Source organism: Geotrypetes seraphini, chromosome 13 (assembly GCF_902459505.1).
Source record: "Geotrypetes seraphini chromosome 13, aGeoSer1.1, whole genome shotgun sequence".
Classification (NCBI taxonomy): domain Eukaryota; kingdom Metazoa; phylum Chordata; class Amphibia; order Gymnophiona; family Dermophiidae; genus Geotrypetes; species Geotrypetes seraphini.
The window spans coordinates 71,867,698-71,886,045 of record NC_047096.1 but is presented as its reverse complement, the minus strand read 5'-3'; the positions used below and the strand labels follow the sequence as shown (position 1 = coordinate 71,886,045).

Sequence of the window (18,348 nt, the reverse complement as noted above, 5' to 3'; positions counted from 1 at the left end):
ACAAAGATTTCAAGAGGTATGGCGGGGTGGAAGGGAGGGCATGAGCATGCCGTGGGGAGGTGGAGAGGTGCTGGTGCCCTCACCAAGACGACACCCGGGGCAGTACACCTCCCCACCTTACTACGCCACTGATTGTGTGGCTCATAAGCATGTAAATAAATAAATAAAAATAAGTTATGTGGGCACTGCCACTGCATATTGCCAGTGCCCACATATCTGGCCCAAAGGTCCACAAGACTCCCCTGACATTGCTACACTGAATATCGACTCCTATATATTCAGTGTAAATTGTCTCTGATGCTGATGTCTTAAGATTACTTATTCAAAGGCAGGTAGATTGTCTAGCCACCCTCGTACCTGATATAGGCTTCCGTGCTGCTAGCACCGCCCAGCTGGTCCTCAGTTAGGTAAGTGTTGTGAGAGGTGGAGATGAAGTAATGACTTAGAGGCTGGTGCATATCTTGATAGACTCGAGCATGATCACTGTTAAAAATATTGCCCTCAGGAGACAGTAGATACATAATGAATCCATCCAGCGTCATCAGGTTGTGATACCTGGCTGAAAGATGCAAGAGGCAGAAATTTCAGTGGAGTCACGCTAAGTGGCAGCTAAGAAAGCAAATAGAATGTTAGGAATTATCAGGAATAATAATAATAATAATAACAGCTTATATACCGCAATACCGTGAAGTTCTATGCGGTTTACAAAAGATTAAGCAAAGGTACAAATTGATTGACTTCAAGAGGAGAAGAAGAAAGAGAAGTAAATTAGACAGGAAATTCATTGTTGAGGAGAGAGTGATCAAAAGGACAGTAGGTCGCTATTGAGAGGAAAGAGATAAGTGGATCAGTTGTCAAGATGTTTTAGGAACAGGTGTGTTTTTAGACGTTTCCTAAATTCCTCATAAGTAGAGGGCGAAAGTAATTGTTCTAGGTCTAGGAACAGCATGGAAAATAAAAATGAGAATATTTCTGTATAATGGTGCGAAAGTATCTCAAATACTGTGTGCAATTCTGGTCACTGCATCTCAAAGATATATCAGAATTTAAAAAGGTAAAGAGAAGGGCAACAAAACTGCTTATGTTATTCTTATGTTGATAAAGTGGCTGAGAACTTCCTTATGAGGAAAAGCTAAAGCAGCTAGGGCTCTTCAACTTGAAGAAGAGTTGGCTCAGGGGAGATATGATAGAGGTCCATAAAATACTGAGTAAAGTGGAAAGGGTAGACACGAATCACTTGTTTACTCTTTCCAAAAATACTAGGACTGGAAGGCATGCAATGAAGCTACTAAGAAGTAAATTTAAAACAAACCTGAGAAAATATTTCTTTACTCAACGTGTAATTAAACTCCGGAATCTGTTGCCAGAGTATGTGGTGAAAGCAGAGTTTCAAATAGGTTTGGATAATTTCCTAAAAATCCATAAACCATTATTAAGATGCACTTGGGAAAATCCACTGCTTATCCCTAAAATAAGTGGCAAAAAATTTAATTTACTCTTTGGAATCTTGCCAGGTACTTGTTACGTGGGTTGGCCACTGTTGGATACAGGATACTAGGCTTGATGGATCTTTGGACTGCCCCAGTATGACAACTCTTAGGTTCTTACGATAGCGTTTCACGTTTTTTAACAATTCCGATTCTTTCTTATCATTTTCTTTTTAAAGTATGTGCTTAGGTCTAAGGAGTTTTATGCAACATACTCTCTTGCTTGCCAAGAAACTGATTCTGCTTCACTAGTTGGATAATGCTCCTCCTAGTCTCAGAATGGCGTACATTGATGCTTCGCCAGCTGAAGAAGGAACTCATGGATGTCATTGACATGGACTCTGTAAAGGGCCACCAGCTTCAGACAATCTGGGAGCCCTTTTGGTCTTCTTTAACAGCATACGCTTGTAGTAATGCTCTGAATATCTAATTGAGTGTTATTATTTCTTCTCTGACAGGGTTGCCCCCTCTCTCTCCTCCTTCTAATTCACATATATCTTTCAAAAAATTATTATTTTTTTTATTTTCTTCTTCCTTTTCGTGTGGTTGGGTGGTTTGGAGTGTTACTACGATTTGATCAAACAGATTACCTGACTGTTCTGTTTTTGCTGCTTGTTTTGCTCAGTTTGATCAATAAAAGATATTTAAAATAAAGTATGTGCTTAGCAACACCACTTATAGGCTTACAATCCATTTAACAATTAACAGTATGACCTGGATTGGCCACCGTGAGAACGGGCTACTGGGCTTGAGGGACCATTGGTCTGACCCAGTAAGTCTATTCTTATGTTCTTATGACATCACTTCCTGGCTGCGGGACCAGGACATGATGTCAGAAGGGAGCCGACACTGGCACGAGTAGCAGGTGGAAGATGCTGCTTGCACTGGTGAACATTCCAAGAAGTATGCATGGAACGGGGGAGTGCTCAAGTGGCAGGGAAGAGTGGAGGAGCGGGAAAGAGTAGAGAGTGCATGGTGCGGCGATGCCAGGTGACACCGCCCCAGGCACCAACCTCTCTTGCTACACCACTGCTTGTAGCTCTGTTTTAAACATGCCTCAGTTACAGAACAGTGACCAGCATTCACACACAGAGCTTTCAATTACTGGCCACAACACATGTGTAAGTGCTAGAGTTCTGGAACACACACATGCTCTTGACCCCCTAAATTTAAGCACCGGCTTATAGAGCTGCCTTTCACATTTGTACCCAGTGGTGTAGTAAGGAGGGGGATGGTCCGCCCCAGATGCCGTTTTGTTGGGGTACTTGCACCCGTCCTCCTCTGCCCCTCCCCCCTTTCGTGAATGCTCCTTCCCTTCCTCTGTACCTCTTTAACATTCCTGGCGTAAGCAGCAATCCCAACCTGCTGCTCACACTAGCATTGGCTCTTCCCATGACATCACTTCCTAGACTCATGCCAAGGAAGTTATGTCAGAGGAAGAGCTGATGCTGGCGCGAATAGCAGGTTGGGATTGCTGCCGCGCCAGAAACATTAAAGAGGTATGGGGGAAGGCATGGCAGAAGGGGGCGGGGAAGGAGCGGATGGGGGTGGGAGGCTGAAAAGAGGTCAGGGAGGGGTGCCACTGCCCCGGGCACCTCTCACCCTCACTACACCACTGTCTGTACCTCAGGCAATGGATGGTTAAATGTCTTGCCCAAGATCACAGTGAGTGCTACTGAGATTTGAACCCAGACACCCCTGTGCACACCCAGCTCAAACTATTAGGCTAACTCTTCCAGTGCACATGCAGCAGGGGGGGGGAGGAGAGGGCCTAGTGGTTAGAGCTGCTAGCTACCTCAGTACCCTAAAGTGAGTTCAATCCTAGCCTGCTTCTTGTAACTCTAGACAAGTCAGCTAACCCTCCATTGTGAGCCTGCCATCTGATTACTATTCAATGGATTGTAAACCACTTTGGGTGAGTCTCTTCACAAAAAAAGCAGCTAATAAATCCCAGTATATAAACAGGATGGACGTCTTTATAGTTTGAACAGGGCAACACGTGGAGACTCAAAATACTCCACTCTCAAGAATTTCTGTTTATGAGCAACCAACATGAAAGCTTTAAGAGAAGATGAAAAAAAAGAATCAGGCATTAATAACAGAAGTGGAATGGGAGCATCTCTGCTCCCATTACTCTGTTTTCTGGGCTGTCTACCTGAGCTGGCTTATGCCAATTCCTGTAATTCCAAGGTCTGAGCCCTTTGTCCTGAACTGGCATATCCCAGCTGCTGTAGTGCTAATCTCTACACATGCTGGCCCGCTGAACCCCCTGTTGGAGTTGTCTTCTCTCTGCTCAGACGCTGTTAAAGCAAGAAAGCAATGTAGCAGAACTGGATCTACTACATGTAGGACAGGGAAATAATTTTCTTACTGCCCCTCCCAGGTAACACAGCAAAACTCTTTCAGAACTGGGGAGGATAGGATGGGGATGGACAGAGGCTTTGCTTACTTCTGCCTTTCTCTTTGTCCTCTTAGGGCCAGCTCTGCTCTCTCAAATGACCGGGACTAATGCAGGGTTGCAGTGCTGCCCCCTCATCTCTTCGGATTTCAGTCTAGCTTGAGAAAAGCCCATCATTAGACTTCTTTGTACCAGCCCCTGAAAAGACCCATCAAAAAGGCCATCAGCTAGATCTAGTTTCTTTTTCCTCCAAAGAACAAGTCAATCCCAAGATTTACTGGAAGCAAGCCACTTGGACTGACTCTCTGTGGTCAGATGTAATTTCCAATTTAGTTGGCAAGTAAAACGCTCCCCAACCAAATCCAAGGAGGCAAAAAGAAATAAGAAAATGGTAGCTAGCAGAGGTTTGGTGAACCCAGTGGAATTCTGGTCACACTATGAAATAACTTCTAGCTCAGACTCGGTCTCTTTTTCGGCGTACTCTTGGACTAACATGAGTACGCAGATATTAAATAAAATGGCCCCCACTAAATTAAGGAAAACGAGAAATAGGAATCTGGAAGGCTGGTACAATGCCGAGTTAGGAAATGTGAAACGAGAGTTACGGAAACTCGAAAGACAATGGTTGAAATCAGGGGACAGTGAAGGGAGATCGAATTGGAGACTAAAATTAAAAGAATACAAAAACTAATAATAAAGAAACATGCCAACTTTTATGCCCAAAAAATCGGCTCGCCGAACATAAGCTGTTATTGTTATTATTATTATTATTAATAGTAGAAACCTCTTTGAATTAGTTAACAATCTTTTTGTTATTGTCACAAACACTCCTCAGAGCGGAGCTCCACTGTGACAAACCTTATGCTCTGGCGTGTCCCCTATGACCAGGGGTATCTCCAGGACTTTTGGTTGGCCCTAGGAAACTGCCTAGGCCTGGGAGAACACAAGGTAAGTGCTGGCTTCAAGTCACCACACCTCAGACAGAGTTCTTCAAGAAAGAATAATGGATTTTATTCTGACCTTGGTGGTCCAAAAAGGTGTAACACAAAGGCAAATATCTGCAGCATTTCACAAATTCAGCTTCAAAACAAAATAAAGGTACTAAAGAAAACCAAATACAGTCTGTCTTGCCTGAGTTCTTGCACTCTGGTTCAGCAATGAATTTATACTGATATTCCCAAAAACAAAAACCAAACTTCCTCTCCATAGTATTTGTCTCTGAGGTAAGAAAGATATCTTTCCAGCAGACATATAAAGTCCTGATAATTCTTATAGCAGCAAAAGTTATGTACTTACTCAGGCAGCAAGCCACAGCACAGCTTTGCCCAGAGATTACTTTCACTGCAGCTACCTTTTAGAAGGCAGCACAGCTGTGGGAAATCAGGTGATTACACTACCAGGAAAACGGTAGCCACAGTAAGATTTCAAAACAAAAACCCATTCATTCAGTTCCCAAGTTCTTTAGCTCCAAACTTTACTTTAGGACATACAGTTATCAGCATTCAGGTAAGTATACTTCTCACAGCACAAATAATGATTAGCTCAAAGACGACAGTAATTTCCTAAGGCATTTCTTGCTCAGAAAGAAAGAAAGGAAAAAAACACCAGCTGCTTCTCAGCTATTCACTGTCTTTCAGTTTAGTGTCCATGAGTTCTATCTGGCTCTCTAGCATAGGGCCAGCGTCTTGCACTTCCATACCTTCCACACATTCAGGGATCTGGAAGTCTGAGGTGGGGAGGCTTTCTTCTAGTGCTGCCCGATTCAGGAAAAAAAATTTTGATTCGATTCAGCCTACTGAATTGGTTTTTCAATTCGATTCGATTTTCCTGCCCAATTGGGTGTTTTTTTCAAACATCCTGGTGGGTTTATTTTATAGCCTCTTCACCCCGCAGGGCTCTCCTCTATCCCCTACACTGTTCAACATTTACCTAGCCTCATTAGGGAACTTACTGCAAAAGCTTAAAAGTTAAATTTTATATCTATGCAATCGACATCACTATAGTTATTCCCCTTACTACCCTGACTTCTGAGACAAAGAATCAACTATCATCCATTCTAAAGCAAATCAAATTATGGATGACCGAATTCAAACTGAAACTTAACTCAGACAAAACCAAATTTTTCCTGGCAAGCCCAAACAACAAAATTAAAGACTTATCGATCTCCTTGAATGGTCAGGTCTTCCCTATTGACCATTCCTTAAAAATTCTGGAAGTGACTCTGGATCGTCACCTTACTCTAAATGCTCACACAGATTTATTGGTTAGAAAATGCTTCTCGATACTCTGGAAGCTCAGAACCATCAGAAAATACTTTGATGCAGCATCATTCTGCTTATTGGTTCAATCTTCCATATTAAGCATGCTCGATTATTGCAACATCATCTACTTGGGTTCCTTCAAAAAAACCATTCTAAGACTTAGAGTTATTCAAAATTCAGCAGTGCGACTGATTTTTGGGCTGAAGAAATGGGAACACATTAGTGCCTATTACCAAAAGGGGTAATTGGCTGCCCCTGGAAGCACGAGTTCTGTTTAAATTTTTCTGTCTTTGTTATAAATCAATATTTGGTCTGGCACCTGGTTTTTCAATTTAATCTGGATAATTATATTAGGCCCACACGTAGAATTCATCTGTTCACCTATCCGACAATTAAGGCCTGCCACTACAAAAGATTCCTGGACAGAACTCTCGCCTTCCAGGCAGACAAATAGAATGATTGGCTGGGTAATATTATCACGCATTCCTCATCCTACCTCAATTTTAGAAAATCTGTAAAAACAAATTTTTTAATCGATTTGTAACCTAAGAATCTTATAACTTTCCACTTCTTCCACTCTGTAAGCTTGTATTCGATGACTTTGTATTGTGACCACTTCACTGTTTGTCTAGCACCTTTCGTTGTAAACTGCCTCAAAACATCATGACTTATATTCGATAACTCTTTATTGTAACCACTTCGCTGATTGTCCAGCTCATCTTGTTGTAAACCGCATCGACCTATCATGACTTTGGCAGTATATAAGAATAAAATTATTATTATTATTTATTGTGCAGCCGAGTAAAAACATTTGCAGGACACTAATATAGAGTATTCCAGTAGTCTAGATGGCTGATTACAAGTGAATGTATCAGGATATTAAGAGCTGAGGGTGTTGGCGTCTGTCTTCTGGGACAAAGATGGAATTTTACTTGTAGGTTACCTGGAAAAGTGTGCTGCCATAACAGCAAAGTACTGCGTTGCACTTCTCTTCAAACTGAAGCAGCAACTGGTCTCCAAACATTGAGGCAAGCTTGTTTCTTCAAGACAATGCCGCTCCTCACAAGGCGGCCATTACACAGTAGAAATTGAGCAGTTGAGAGGGTGGATAGGGACAGATTCTTCAGACTGAAGGGGACAGCAAATACGAGGGGGCATTCTGAGAAACTGAAGGGAGACAGGTTCAAAACAAATGCAAGGAAGTTTTTTTTCACCCAAAGGGTCGTGGACACTTGGAATGCGCTACCGGAGGAAGTGATCAGGCAGAGTACAGTACAAGGATTCAAACAGGGATTGGATGGATTCCTGAGGGATAAAGGGATCGTGGGATACTGAGGGAAGAGCTGGGATGTAACACAAGTATAGGAAGTTAACCAGGTAATGAGTATAAACCAACCAGGTCGTGCATGTGCAAGACCGGAGGGCTAGGACTTCGATAGGAAGGCAGGACTTAAATGAGAAACCAAGGTGGCAAGGGAGCCCCTTCTGATGATTCAGATAAGTCTTGACCTGTTTTTGGGCCACCGCGAGAGCGGACTGCTGGGCAGGATGGACCTGTGGTCTGACCCGGCAGAGGCACTACTTATGTTCTTATGTTCTTATGTTCTTCATTTTGAAGTTCTGAAACACCCAGCCAACTCACCTGATTTGGCCCCTATGGACTACTACCTTTCTTAACCTCAAGAAACACCTCAAGGGAAGAATGTTTACAGGCACTGAGGTTGCCACATTAGCTGCGGATGAGTGGAATGCAGCACAACCAACTTCTTTAAGTTAGAACAACGAAATCATAAGTGTGTGGAGCTCAGTGGTGAATATGTAGAGTTAATAAATTAGTTCGGTCCCATAATTTGTGGTTTTCTTTATAAACCCAAGGACTTATCAGCACCCTCAGAGTTAGAGAGTTCCCTTCTGCTTGACCTTAGCAATGGAAAGGGAAGGGAGATCAAAACATCCTGGAGGGAAAAAAAAATCAGACAGTCTCTGGGCTGCTGTATTCAGCTGGACCCCATCATAGGCTCCTACTCTAAATATTTATCTTACACTCCTTTCTAGGAAAAGGCACCAATATAAGTGTTTTGTTCTCTTTGTAGATTATTCCCTGCTGATATCCAGCCCTTTAACTGTTACATGTACCTCCCCTCCTTGGCCCTGACTCTCACCCACATAACAGAGATGGTGTTTGAAGCCGAGCTGCAATTAGAAGCAGAGAATGTACCAGAAAGTCAAATAGCCTTGGAAAGGAGTCTGCACAAGAGAAGCTTTGGAAGGAATCCCCCTCCCACTGTAAGGTAGTGAATTCAGGACAAGACACCTGTTAGAACATTTAAACTTTCTTCCAGGAATGAGGCTCATCTTTCCAACAGCCTGCAGAACAAGTTCCTGCTTCAGCTTTCCCCAGACTGAATTCAATGGATCTTTCTCTCTCTCTTTTTATCTGACTGCAACCCAATGCAGTCTTGACTCAGGCGAGCTCTCTCTCTAAAACTTCAGCATTCTGCACACTGGACTCAGGGCAGGGGAATGTGCTCTCTCTCTGCCTCTCTCACTTCAACCTTCTATAGACCAGGGGTGTAGCCATCTCTCCCCCCCCCCTTCAAGCCAAAGAAATACAGTTCCTGAGCCACTCTCCTGATTTCTGCATCATAGAAGTAGTGTGAGGAGGAGGAAAATGGTTCAAGCACTGCATTTCTTTGGCTGGCGGGGCTTTGGCTTCCATGCCAGTCATTTAAAGGGATGCTGCAAGTCTGGAGGGGCCTGAGAACAGTGCTGTAGACTGGACTCTGGGGAGCTCTGTCTCTAGCTGACTCTCTTTCACCTTCTCTCTCTCTCTCTCTCTCTCTTTCTGGCTTCAGTGTTTTACAGACTGGACTCAGGAAATGTACTGTTTCTTTGTCTCTCTATCTCACTCACTTATTCTCTTTCTATCTTAATCCAACCTAATGCAAACTGGACTCTCTTTCTCTCTGACTCTAGACTAAAACAGACTGGACTTAAAAATGCACACGCTATAGAAAGAAGAGAGACAAGTGATATGATACAGACATTTAAGTACTTGAAAGGTATTAATATACGAACAAATCTCTTCCACATAGGGATGGTAGAATTAGAGCACATGAATTAAAGTTGCAGAAAGGTAAACTTAGGAGTAATGTCAGGAAAAACTTTTTTACAGAAAGGGAACACCCTTCCAGGACAGGTGGTAGAGCCAAAAACAGTGAGCAAATTCAAAAATGTGTAGGATAGACTGGAGGTTCCTAAACAGAAGAAGAATGCAAACACTGTTGAGGTGTTATGTTAGGCAAGACTAAAGCCAAACAAACTTCTATGGTCTGTGTCTTGTAAACAGCAAAAGTCTGAAAGACTTGCCAAATCCAGATTGGGAGAACGAAGGCCAATGCCGGACAGATTTTTACGGTCTGTGTCCTGAAAATGGCAAATGACTGAAGAAGATTCAGCAACTCCAGCACTGGGGGTGGGACTGAGGCCAATGCTGGATGGACTTCTATGGTTTGTGTCCTGCAAACGGCAAAAGACAGGTGAAGCTTTGGCAACTCCAGTGTTGTAGATCACTTTATTATCTTGTGCTGCGAGTGAGGGTGCTGTGCAGTTCAAGGGGTGCAGAAGACATCTTGACTGGTAAGCTGAATATTGTCAGCAAACTTGGGGATGTTGTATAGTTATAAACAAGACTCCAACATGTTTGGCTGCCTATATGGTTGGCATGATGGAGACTTGACAACCAGTGATTAAGCATGAGTGGCTGGGGCCAGCACAGAAGAGGTGTGTGCGGAGAATTTAAAGGTAGGCAACGGGTGGACAGGCAGCAGAGAACAGCTGCTTTTGGTCAGTGGGGAGATGATGCCGGACCAGACAGGGAGGCAGGTTCTGAGGCCGCAAGGTTGAAGGACATAATATAGTCCCCATCCTCTCCCATTCATTTCAATCCATCCACTCCCACTCCCGTTCCCATGATAATAAAGGGTTTTTCTCCCCAACCCTGCAAATTTTGAGGGTTTCCTGTTGTGCCCTGGACATTATCCCTCACCATATCTCATATCTATATAACACAATAAATAATGGCAGATAAAGATTTTCATGATCCATCCAATCTGCCCATCATGGAAGAAATAAAATAAAGAAATAAATCTTATCCTACTTTATACCCCTGCACTGGCATACTGAGAGGGTTAACTGACAGCCAGTAATACCATCCCTTTCATGACACATTAGAAAAGTAAAAAAGATGGGTGCGCACAGAACCAACCAAGGCCTGTTTCAGATAAGGTACAGGAATCCTTAACAATAATTCAGTGTTTCTCAGCTTTCAGAACTTTTGCCTTCTTAGCAGGCACCCGTTGAAGTCCAAGATTTTAAACTTTTGAATCTGAGTAATCGCGCAGACCACTTTGCTTATTTACAGGTCATGCATTACACTGGCTCTCTTTCTAGGCAATCGCTGATAGAAGATTCTGTAGAACAAGTAGAAGAAACCTTTCAATTGGGGGGTGGGGGGGTGGAAGGAGATGCTCAGCCTCCCGAATATAAAAGATATTTTGAGCAGATTTACCACCACTAATTTTACACGTATGGACGGATGGATGGATTAGAGATCTGGGGGTGTCTATTACAGTGGAGATGTTGAATGGTATTTTCCGTAAATCACCAGTAAAACCCATTAATGCAGGACATTAAGAGCAGCATTATACGTTTCTTTGCAGAGTTTATATTTTCCCTCTCAAAGCATTAAAGATGGGTAAATGAATAAAGTGCGGAAGAGGGAACAATATTAGGTCACCAATTTGGGGGTGCTCATTGATTAAGAAATTCTAGGAAGGGGTTGAGTCTTATGTTTTTGTGTCTTGATTGCAAGTTTCATGTTTACTTGTGCTCGATATACCACCCAATAAGACAGTTTTCAGAGCAGTTGACATCTGTCCAGTTTTTCTTGTTTGCTGATTGGTTGGTATTGGAACAACTGACCTCTGATGATCAGGGAGCGTTACAGAGAACAGTGGTCTAACCCATTTAGATGGCAGAAATATAGGAAAGTGTGGGAACCAATTTGGATGGCTATGTCTCACACTGCTCAAAGCTGATTGTTAAATTGTTAACTGTTCCAATTTTTTAACTGTTCTGTGGTCCCAGGGGTGGGGAGGGGGGCTGAGCTTGGGGACTCCCATCAAATCTGGAATTGGCTGGGGTTTTTTGTACTTTGGAGTAGGCTGGGTGGTTGGGAGGTGGGAAGGACATTTGGGATTCTTTTGTATTATTGATAGCTTATCATGTTCATGTCATTGTTTGGAATTGTTTTATTATTAATAAAAATAATTATGTAAAAGAAATCTTCTGAATCTGAGTTATTACACCTATATAATAAGGACCTCCAGATCTCTCTTTCTTTCCTTGTCTGACATCTATATATGCCTCCTCCAGCGCTGTGCTCTGTGACATCATCACCTGCAATGCAACATGGGAGTCTCTTGCAGACTTAAGATGGCCACCTGTCTGTCTCCATTTCACTTACTTGTTCGCCCATCTCCTCTTCCCCTTTAAGAAGCTGTCTCCCAAGGCAGCAGCTTTACCTTTTTCTCTGAGCTCATAAGTGTTGATGATGTGGCATGCATTCTCCAGTGTGGCAATTTCACCCTGGTCCCACAGAAAGTCCAGCAGCTCCTCAGCTGATAATATCCTGTCCTCCCCGGAGTACTGGCTAAAGATCTCCTCTAGCTCGGGCCGCTGCATGAGTAGGGTGCAGAACTCTTCCAACTCGTGCTCCTCCAGTTTGTTATTATTTGATCGGTCGCATGTCTGTGGAACAAGCAAAGCCAGTAGTTATTTTACCTGTTGTAGGCTATGGTGGAGCACCATAGGCAGCTTTGAGAGAGGGCTAGAAAAGAATACTCCATGCTCTGTCTACACAACTATTTTTGAAGCTGGTTTGAGCAAATTAAAGTGACACAGATGGTGTCCATTTTTCCAGGCCACTAAAACTGGTCTTGCTGCAGGACAAGGACTTCTTTAAGGGGACAGAACACACAGGGAAGACTAATGGTATCCAGGAACATTTAGTTGGGAGATGTAAACAGAATAAAATGATTATGGGACCTGATATTCAAAACAATTTAAAAGACCAGGAGCAGATAGTGCTGCTGAAAACGCCAAGTCCCGCTCAAGCTAATTGCATAAAATGCAGTCCTATATTTATGTGGTTCTTTATAGTTGGTTAAGTGCTACATATCACACGTGATCTGCTATGGTTTTGCCAGCTCCATTTACCCAGAAATTCAAAGCTGGAGCCTAGACATGGCCCAGCATTGAATTTCCAGGTATACTGCAGATGGCAGTAAGCAAAACGCTGATCACTGACAGCTGAACACTGGGCCCTTGGTTTATAATGATTTGGAAGACTTACGGTATGTATGCACTGGATCAAAAGCACCCTCCATAGACACAAAATTGGAAAAACCCTATAGCACAGGGGTAGGGAACTCCGGTCCTCGAGAGCCGTATCCAGTCGGGTTGTCAGGATTTCCCCAATGAATATGCATTGAAAGCAGTGCATGCAAATAGATCTCATGCATATTCATTGGGGAAATCCTGAAAACCCGACTGGAATACGGCTCTCGACCCCTGCTATAGCACATTGTGACTATATTATAGTTACACAGGGTAATATAAGCTTTACAGAAAAGTGATAACCTAAAACTCAAGCAGGAAAGAGATACACATCAGTGTTGTAGCAAGGGAACATGGTGCCCGGAGCAGAGGTGGGATGGTACCTGGCGTCCCACGTCCCCCTCCTGGGTGATGAGAGTGTCTCTTAAATGTACTCCCCCCTCCTTGTACCTTGTCAAGTCCTCAAGTCTTTTCCTCACTGCTAGCGCCGGCTTGAGCCTGCTCTCTGGTGTCAGAGAAACGATGTCAGAGTGCAGGCTTGAGAAGTGAAGAGTAAACCCTGCTTACTGCTGGCAAAGACTTCAAGATGTACAGGGGAGAGCTCATTTAAGAGATTCCTCCATCACCGAGGGGAACGTGGGCACCATTCCCATTCCACCCTGGACACCATGTGTATGTCTGCTTTCATTGTTAGTTTAGCTTCACTGCTATTGTTTTTATGGCTTGTCCACTCCCCCCTCCCTCAAATTTTAATTACTTTGTAAACCACTTTGGTTTTGCTATATTTGCAGTATATCAAATAAATTGGACTTGGACCTGTTCTTACACACACAAGCCTGCACCTTCCCTATCAACTACCACTCAACATAACTACCACTCAAATGCCTTTCACAGCAGCTGATACCCCTTCTAATTATAACCTTTTCCCTGACAGTGCAGTTTTGTAAACACTTTTTCTGCTAGACACTGACATCGGGCCAGCAGCAAACACACAACATACACGGGCATCCGGATGGCTTTTCAAAACACGGCACTTTGTCCGGGTTTTGAAAGGCTGGCGAGATCGGGGCCGGGGTTGGAGTGCATCTGTGCATGCGCAGATGCACTCCAGCCCTGGCCCAAAGAGAAGAGGTTTGTGCGGGGCTGGGTTAGGGGGGGCAGAATGGGGCTGGGCAGGGCGGACTCAGAGGCTTAAACAGGGCAGGGCCACCTATCCTCTTTTATCATATGGAAAATCTAATGGCGGCAAGACATCCATGTAGCAATGTCAGACAGGCAGGCCAAGACTTAGGCCTGGATTGTTGTAGAAATGTTGGGTGTAGAGAGGTAGATTTGTGAGTCATCAGCATAGAGAAGTTAGTGGAAGCCATGGGAGGAGATTAGGGCTTCCAGGGAAGAAGTGCAGATGGAGAAAAGAAGAGGTACGGCCTCTCTTTTTCCCCCATTTCCCATCATCATTTGCCCCTTCCTTTTCTCTCATTCCTCCTTTTCCCATTTTTCAGTTCTCTTTCACAAAACTGGAAATAGTCATTACACGATGCCAGTGGCAAGCCCCATTTTGAAGATAGGCAGAGCAGCAGCAAAAAAAAAAAAAAAAGATGTTCCCATCACTCTGTGAATAGTTTTATACTTCAGAAAAGGTGGGAGAAGGGGTTTGGAGCTGAGGGCTGCAAAAGAGAGAAGGGAAAGCTGGGATGAGCTAATGCTGGTGTTGTCTGATGCAGGGTCAGCACACCAGCTAACCTCCAGCAGCTTTTGGCACGGCCAACTCCAAATGCTGGTGGCTCTCTGTCATACTTATCACACTTAGGGCTAGATACACTAACCTGCCTCTCTGTGCCCAATCCGTAGCCGATCCGCAGCTGGCCGACCAATTCACGAAGGGAGAATATTCAAATGGGGGCAAGCGGAGGCATGCCCCCATCTGACTACACAGATCGCTGTGTAGTGATCCCGACGCATGCGTAGACCATCTACTTTGCCTGTACATGGTCTGCGCATGCATTTACTGTCCCGCTTGTTCATCCGAGCCCTCGGGCCTGTGTCAACAATTCCCCTCTCGCAAGCACGAAAACGTTTCTCCTGGGGTTAGCGGCACTCAAGTTCACTCAGCCCCGGTGAGTCCCCACAGCTAAGCAGGCATCATTATTGACTCTCCTGCTCTCTTCCGCCCTTCCCCACAGTGCAGCCCTGCTTTAAACCCACAGGTTAAAACTATGGACTCACACTGCGGGGAAGGGCGGCAGAGAGCAGGAGAGAGCAGGGTGGCCAGAGCAGGAGAACTGGGGCAGAGAGCAGGGTTTTAGCACAAGCGACTGATCCTCACCAGTCATTTGTTTTTTGATCAGCCAGCCAGTCGGTGTGCCAGAAGAAAGTTTATGCTTTGCATGCCATTTCCCCTATTTGTATGCATGGATTGGGATCAGAGCGATACACAGGTTAGTGAATTGGGTCGGAGGGAATTCGGGTCACAAAGGGCTCTCAAACTGATCGGTGCACGATTGGTTTGCTTAGTGAATTGTGCTGTACCTGCCCTGACCAATTACAGTGAAACAACTTCTACAGTAAAAAGGTTTTGTGAAAAAAAACACCTAGGTTCTCAAAAGAACTAGAGGACATAGAAACATAGAAGATGACGGCAGATAAGGGCCATAGCCCAACAGGTCTGCCCACTCTAATGACCCACCCCCAAGTCTACTATCCTAGGGTTCCCACTCCTGGTGACAGGTTCCCTTGGCTTAACCCTCTAAGGGATCCCACATGGGCATCCCATTTGCTCTTAAATTTTCGCACGCTGTTTGCCTCGATCACCTGCACCGGGAGCTCGTTCCAAGGATCAACCACTCTCTCGGTGAAGAAATATTTCCTGGTGTCGCCATGAAATTTCCCGCCCCTGAGTTTGAGCAGATGCCCTCTTGTGGCTGAGGGTCCTTTGAGAAAGAGAATCTCTTCTTCCATCTCGATACGGCCGGTAATATGCTTAAACGTCTCGATCATGTCTCCTCTCTCCCTACGTTCCTCGAGTGAGTACAGCCGCAAATTTTTCAGCCTTTCCTCGTACGATAGGTCCTGGAGCCCCGAGACCATCCTGGTGACCATCCGTTGCACCGACTCTACACTCAGCACATCTTTTCGGTAGTGTGGCCTCCAGAATTGCACACAGTATTCCAAATGAGGCCTCACCATGGTTCTGTATAATGGCATTATGACTTCAGGCTTTCACAGTCAATGTTCTTCGTCATGTGGAATGCGGTATGGACTCCTTTTTGGATGTGGAAAGCTAACCTTAAACAAGACTCTGTATGCTGGAATTGTATGAAGGAGGCCGGAACCCTTGATCATATGCTCTTCCACTGTACTCCAGTTCGCTCCTTCTGGTCTCGCATTTGGGACACTATAAAGCATGTTACTAACTGTTCGGATGAACTTTCCTTGGATATTATAATTCTCAGATCTCAGCACCCCTGCTTTGTTCTTTCGAATTGTCCTCCTAAACTTATTGACACTATGTTTGTGACTGCCCTTATGCATATATTAAAGAATTGGAAATCCTCTTCATCATTGGATTATACTTTTTGGTGGAAATCTTTGTGCATGTATCATAAATTTGAATCATATGCTTATGAGAAGAAAAATATTGCTCGACTATCCATGAACATGACACTATGCAACTCGCCTTGGAAATTCTTAGACTCCTATGTTAGTTCTGTTTCATAGACACTCCTGTCTTTCTCTCTTTCTCTTTCTCTCTCTCTTTCTCTTCTTCTCTTTCCTTTCTCTTTTCTCTCCTTCCTTCTTTCTTTACTGTTTTCTTATAAGCAGTCCAAGTACTTTGGATCTCTTAGAAGATTTCAAACTTAATTACAGTTGATTGTAGTTACTGCTGTGTTACACTAAGTGTTATTAGTTTCGAGATCCCGGTGTCGTACATGTATCTGAATGTATATTTGGACTGTATCTTTTCATAAAGCTTAATAAAAAATATTGAACTAAAAAAAAAAAAAAAAAGATTTCAGGCTTCCGGCTGACGAAACTCTTGCGGATGCAACCTAACAACTGTCTTGCCTTAGATGAAGCCTTCGCCACGTGATCAGCAGTTTTCATGTCTGCGCTGATGATCACTCCCAAGTCTCGTTCTGTTGACGTTCTAGCTAAGGTCTCACCATTCAAGGTGTAAGTTCTGCACGGATTTCTGCTGCCGAGGTGCATGATCTTGCATTTCTTAGGGTTGAAGCCTAGCTGCCAGGTCAAGGACCAAAGCTCCAACAAATGTAGGTCCTGTGTCATACTATCGGGTGAATTGCCGTCTCTCACTATATTGCATAGTTTGGCGTCGTCAGCGAATAACATCATTTGAAGCTACAGGGAAGTAGAGTCAAAACAAACATCGGGAAATGTTTTCTTACAGAAAAGGCAGTGAATGCCTGGAATGTCCTCCAAAAGGTGTGGTGGAAGCAGAACAGTGCTGGAATTCAGAAAGGAGTGGGATATGCAGGGTGGATCCCTAAAAGACAAGAGGATGGAAAACAAAGCCCTGAGCACTTTGAGCTCAAAGCACCTCTGGAAAGACAAGAAGTCAATTTCCCCGTCCTGTCCCTAAGAGTTTTGTCGCTGTCCTTGCTCCATTCCTGCAAGCTCTGCCTTAACCGCACAAACCTCAAACACTTATGATTTTAAAGTGTTTGAGGCTTGTGCAGATGAGGACGGAGCTTGCAGGAATAGGGCAGGACCAGGAAAGAACTCGCCGGGACGGGATGGGACAATGAGTTCCTGCGGGGACGAGAAAAAAATGTGTCTCCATGTCATTCTCTATTTTACACTTCTAAGAAATCACAAGAAAGTAGCCCACACTGCACCTCAGGCATAACCCCAACAAAATAAACATGGGGAAAGTAACCCACACTGCATGTCAGGTACAACTCCAGCAACCTTCCTAGGTAGATTCAAAGGGTCATATTGGTCTTTCTCTGCCATCATTTACTCTGCTAGTATAAGAGCTGGACAGTCAGATATTTTATGTAATTATTTATTTAAGAACATAAGAAGTTGCCTCCACTGGGTCAGACCATAGGTCCATCGCGCCCAGCGGTCCGCTCCCGCGGCGGCCCATCAGGTCTATGATCTGTGAAGTGGTTCCTGACCATTTCTATAACCTACCTCTGCTTCTACCTGTACCCCTCAATCCCCTTATCCTTTAGAAACCTATCTAAACCTTCCTTGAAACCCCGCAATGTGCTCCGGCCTATCACAACCTCTGGAAGTGCGTTCCATGTATCCACCACCCTCTGGGTAAAAAAGAACTTCCTAGCATTTGTTCTAAACCTGTCCCCTTTCAATTTCTCCGAGTGACCCCTTTACCCCGTATTTACCACCTTCTTATGAAGAGATACATCCAAAGCGGTTTACAATTCATTTGAAAAGTAATCAGGCACTCTTCAGTACTTTCCCTATCTGTCCCGGCAGGTACCTGACTTTCCCAGGGAGCAGGGCTGGGATCAAACTCACAATCTCAGGGTGCTGAGGCAGCAGCTCTAACCACTAGGCTACCTCCTCCACTTTACTAGTTTTCACAGGCAAGGATAAATGCATGAACATTTTCTTGCGTGAAATGAGAGAAAACATTGCAGGATTTTGGAAACTATTTTCCAACAGTTAGAATGCTCTTTATGGTTGTTGCAATTGTCTAGATCCGGGTCTGGGCCTAAGGGAACAGAATGTTCTTTATCCAAATGGATGATTCTTGAACATTGCTCGTTAAATCCTGGAGCTGAAAGAGAGCCTCAGATTATTAGGAATTAATGCT

At 44.1% G+C, this 18,348-nt stretch overlaps 1 protein-coding gene across 3 annotated transcripts in view; it reads right to left on the bottom strand.

Moving 5' to 3' along the window:
• The window catches only part of PLCD3 (phospholipase C delta 3), a 116,829-nt gene that overhangs the window by 29,421 nt on the left and 69,060 nt on the right, over positions 1-18,348 (bottom strand). For all 3 annotated transcript variants that reach the window (XM_033917509.1, XM_033917508.1, XM_033917507.1), the window contains 2 exons: positions 11,732-11,957; positions 358-559 (listed from right to left, as the gene is read on the bottom strand). In XM_033917509.1, the coding sequence (XP_033773400.1) occupies positions 358-559; positions 11,732-11,957 (428 nt within the window). The remainder of the gene's footprint in view (positions 1-357; positions 560-11,731; positions 11,958-18,348) is intronic.